This window comes from Alosa pseudoharengus, unplaced genomic scaffold (assembly GCF_046254945.1).
Source record: "Alosa pseudoharengus isolate Yale_2024_CS ecotype anadromous, Long Island Sound unplaced genomic scaffold, YU_APseudo_1.1 YU_APseudo_1.1_scf_21, whole genome shotgun sequence".
In the NCBI taxonomy this organism is placed as follows: Eukaryota; Metazoa; Chordata; class Actinopteri; order Clupeiformes; family Clupeidae; genus Alosa; species Alosa pseudoharengus.
Window position 1 is genome coordinate 9,958,101 of NW_027468674.1, and position 5,000 is coordinate 9,963,100.

The window sequence follows — 5,000 nt, forward strand, 5'->3', positions numbered from 1 at the left end:
ATTTTGTGCAAGCTCAATCGTTGTGTGTGTTTGTTTGTGTGTGTGTGTGTGTGTGTGTGTGTGTGTGTGTGTAGCTAGCTAACACACTAAAGCACACACACAGCAACACAACTTTGCAGGCATTGTGGCTGAAAGGCCTCTTGACCATGAATGAGTAAACATTACATTATAGCATTATGAACCAGCTTTGTGAGCCACGCACGCGCACTGTAGCACACGCATTCAGACACGTGCTGTGTGTTGCGTCTGGTATGTGGTCAGACATAATGTTGTCTTTTCACCTCTTTTTAAACTCTGGTTGTTTTATTTTGGTGAGGTATTCTTAACTTGGCTTCTGTTAAACTCCTGAGATACTGTTCTGAAAGAGCTATTAAAAAAATAAACAAACTTAACTGATATTTTTAGGTTTCACCTCAGAGCTTACTATTTTTTCACATTTCACCTCAGACATATATAGCTGTACTGTACCTATAAATGATTTATTATTACCACCACCGACACACACACACACACACACACACACACACACACTTCCATGTTGAGATAAACATCTATCTCCGTGGCATTGAAAGTGTGTTAAGGGCGTGCGTTTCTGGGGCGGTGTTCCCTATTATTGTCGGGTCAGTGAACCTTCCGGCAGCTTTTGACCCTGACTGTTTACTTGCCGGCGTAATCATTAACACGGCTGAAGAGGAGCAGGTGAAGGACGAGCGTCCGCGCCACACACACACACACACACACACACACACCAGAGTGCAGTTGTGTTGTCCTGGGCAGACACACAAACACACACACACACACCAGAGTGCGCTCGTGTTGTCCTGGGCGGACACACAGTCACCAGATTGCACTTGTGTCATCCTGGACGCACGCACGCACACACACACACACACACACACACACACACACACACACACACACACACACACACACACACACACACACACACGCACGTACGCACGTGGGGACTGGGTGCAGAAAGGCCCTGTAAGGATTTACCAGACGGTTCCATTTACCATCAGTCATCCCCCACAAAATCTATGAGCTTGTGTATGTGTGTCTGTTTGTTTGTTTGCCTCCTTCAAAGCCTGAATAAACAGTCTGTCTTCTCAAGGGACATTTCTTCTCTCTCCTTTTTTTAGGATTCCCTCAGGGCTTCCTGTGAGAGAGAGAGACAGTATCAAAACTGCTTACTTGCCGAAACGCAGCAGCTTTTTGTACTTTTGGCACCTTGATGACTTGAACAAACACGCATGCGTGCACGCACGCCCGCGCACACACACGCGCACACCAGACACGCACACACACACACACACCCACACACACACACACACACACAGACTTTGTTTTGAGGCTCTAAAAATACAGCCACGAAAGAGAGAAAACGAAACACTTCGACATCCGGAGCCAGTGAAATTAAATGTTTTATTTTATGATGTTGATATTTATGTTTATAGTTCTATTATAGCAGATGATTCTGTCCAAAGTGACTTACAATGACATCAAAAAACATTACATTGTAAAATTAACAGTTTAAAGTAACACCACAATAATAATAGAATAAATGGAATTCAACGGAATAATAACAAAAATTGTGATGTCACAATCAGTGCCCTCTGATATCAGTGTTTAACCTCTGACCTCTGACCTCTCTCTGCTCAGGTGTATGTGGAGTTTGATGACCTGGAGTGGGAGAAGCGCGAGTGGGTGAAGGTGTACGAGGACTTCCGGATCTTTCTGGTGGAGCACCAGCTGGTGTGGGCGAAGCGTCGCGAGGGACCGCAACTGCAGGCGGCCAAAGCCAAGCCTGTCCAGTGGCCTGCTCTGGTGAGTCGTGTTTATATACACACACACACACTCACTCACACACACACACACACACACTCACACACACACACACACCCACACACACACACACACACACACACACACACCCAGTAACTTGTGGTGAAGTCTAATTCAACACACACACACACACACACACACACACACACACACACACACACACACACACACACACACATATCCAGTAACCTGTGGTGAAGTCTAATTCAACACACACACACTCTAATTCAACACACACACACACACACACACACACACACACACACACACACATACACATGCATACAAACACAGACGCTCATGTCCTGTGGTCTGCACTTTGATACTTAATACAAAAGTTCTCATTCCTTTTTTCATCTGCATTCATTTAAATGCCTTAAAACCAACAAAAGTGCAAAATGTAGCCGAGATATCCGCAAACCCGATGTGTGCTTTTTAAGCAAGTTGAAAGATCAATTTTTGAATTGCTTATCTTGCCAACCGTTAAATAAATTAATAAATAAATTTGTCATCGACCCACATACACGCACTCTCAGCTGTGGATGGACATGTTATTCTGTAAAAAATACTTTTACACACACACACACACACACACACACACACACAGGTCCAGGTATCTGAAAAATACATGCATTACATATGTATGCATATACATATTGGTCCATGGTAGTCTATACAATACACACATATATACACACACACACACACACAAACATACAAACATACACAAACATAGTCATACACGCATAATGTATGCAAATGTAAAGCCCAGATACTCTCTGTAAAACTGTGTTTTGATGATGGACACATGCACCACTTTACAGTATGCCAGCAGGGGCTCAAAATGGCGCGTGTGTGTGTGTGTGTGTGTGTGAACGAGAACGGGAAAGTGAGTGAATCAGTCGCAGAATTAAGGTGGAATGAAATGAGGCATTCCGGACATTGGTCCGCTTTATTGGGATCTCCGGAGAACAATTCCTTTGTTTTTGGAGGGGTGGATGTCCTAGTGGCTAAAACAGGAAGCGCGCGCACGCACGCGCGAGTGTGTGTGTGTGTGTGCGTGCGTGCGTGCGTGCGTGCGTGCGTGCGTGCGTGCGTGCGTGCGTGCGTGCGTGCGTGCGTGCGTGCGTGCGTGCGTGCGTGCGTGCGTGCGTGCGTGCGTGCGTGCGTCTGAGTAAAAGGGGAATGTAAATGTTTAACAATGCAGCGCCATACTCTCTCCACACACGCACATACACACACGCGCACACACACACACACACACACACACACACACACACCCTTCTCTCTCCCTGATGAGGGAGCATTGGCGGGCGGGTTGCTGGGGAGATGTGTGCTGTATTTTGATTATGTAACAGGCGGCCAGAACAGAGCCATCTGGCGCAGACACACACACACACACACACACAGACACACACAGACTAGAGATAAGAGTTCAAAGAGTGTCCCTTAGAGAGACAGACACACACACACACACACACACACAGAAATACCAACTCCCACTGGCACATGCGCATACAGACACACGGTCAGTTAACTCTGTCATGTCCAGAAATTATGAATGGCTGTAATATTATTTCTATAGTTTTGTTGTTTCCTCTAACACAAACACACACACACACACACATATCAGTTACAAAATGGCGCAGGATTGATATTGTTTCTCTCTAATCTTTTTCCTCTAGTGCGTTTTACATTTTGTTTGTCCATGATGTTTTTTGCATAACATACAGTATATCAGTGCAGCCGTTAACAGAGCAGTGCGTAGAGAAATCACTAGATCAGATACTGTGCTGATTCATTGCACGTACCAGTGCACGCTGTCACCTCGTGTGTGTGTGTGTGTGTGTGTGTGTGTATTGTATGCGCAATCACTAGATCAGATGGTGTGCTGATTCATTGTACGTCCCAGTGCAAGTCGTCCCTTCTTGTGGCTGCTTGTGCTCCCGATTACACTACACTAGGTCCCATTTGATTATGCATCACAGAAACGTGGCACGCGGGAGAGTCCTGACAGTAGCAACTGGCCTCTTGCGTCTGGACTGGTATTTACATGCCTTGTGGAGTGGTGCACAACGGCAGGGCTTAAAGTGTAAGGGTTAAAGTTAAGGTTTATGATTTGAAAATAAAAATATTTGAAAATGTAGAACAGAAAGTTATCAGAAAGTATGTGATAACATCAGGCCCAGAGATGGGTAGTGGCTGTGTGTGTGGTTGCGTGTGTGTGTGTGGTTGCGTGTGTGTGTGGTTGCGTGTGTGTGTGGTTGCAGGTGTGTGTGTGGTTGCCTGCATGTGTGTGTGTGTGTGTGTGTGGTTGCCTGTGTGTGTGTGTGTGGTTGCCTGTGTGTGGTTGCCTGTGTGTGTGTGTGTGGTTGCCTGTGTGTGTGTGTGGTTGCGTGTGTGTGTGTGTGTGTGTGTGTGTGGTTGCCTGTGTGTGTGTGGTTGCGTGTGTGTGTGGTTGTGTTCTTGCTGGCTCATGCTGGTCTCTGCTCATGGACTCCTGCAGTTGCCGCTCCTCTTGGCCAGACACATCTCTGCAGTGGGGTCACATTATGCCGGTGTCACGCTAATTACTGTCCCCTTTCCTCCTCCCACTGCACTGCATTATGCTGGTGTCACGCTAATTACTGTCCCCTTTCCTCCTCCCACTGCACTGTCCCCCCTCTTACTACTGTCCTGCTCTGTCATTCCTCAGTACCCCCCCCCCCCACACACACACACACACACAGCACCACCACTGCTAGTGTTCTCTGCTCTTTGATTGGTTGTTTGTCTTTTTTTCCTTTCTTTTCTCTCTCCTTCTCTTTTGCTCCCTCCTTTGTTCCTTACTTCCTCCTTTGTCTCTATTGCTCTCTCTCTCTCTCTCTCTCTCTCTCTCCCTCTCCTCTCTCTCTCTCTCTCTCTCTCTCCCTCTCCTCTCTCTCTCTTTCTCTCTCTCTCTTTCTCGCTCTCTCTCTCTCTTTCTCTCGCGCTCTCTGTGGCACAATTGCTTTCAGGAGTCCATTATTTATGGCTGCTATTTCAGGGGGAGAATGCAGACTTTTACGACCGCCCAATGGATAGGCCTGTCAGCAGACAGCGACACACACACTCACACACAGACACACACTCACACAGACACACACTCACACAGACACACAGACACACACTCACAC

At 46.7% G+C, this 5,000-nt stretch overlaps 1 protein-coding gene across 6 annotated transcripts in view; it reads left to right on the plus strand.

Annotated features, from left to right (window-relative positions):
• Positions 1 to 5,000, plus strand: part of jmjd1cb (jumonji domain containing 1Cb) — a 181,519-nt gene that overhangs the window by 64,986 nt on the left and 111,533 nt on the right. For all 6 annotated transcript variants that reach the window (XM_076297813.1, XM_076297815.1, XM_076297814.1 and 3 more), the window contains exon 2: positions 1,663 to 1,827. In XM_076297813.1, coding sequence (XP_076153928.1) covers positions 1,663 to 1,827 — 165 coding nt within the window. The remainder of the gene's footprint in view (positions 1 to 1,662; positions 1,828 to 5,000) is intronic.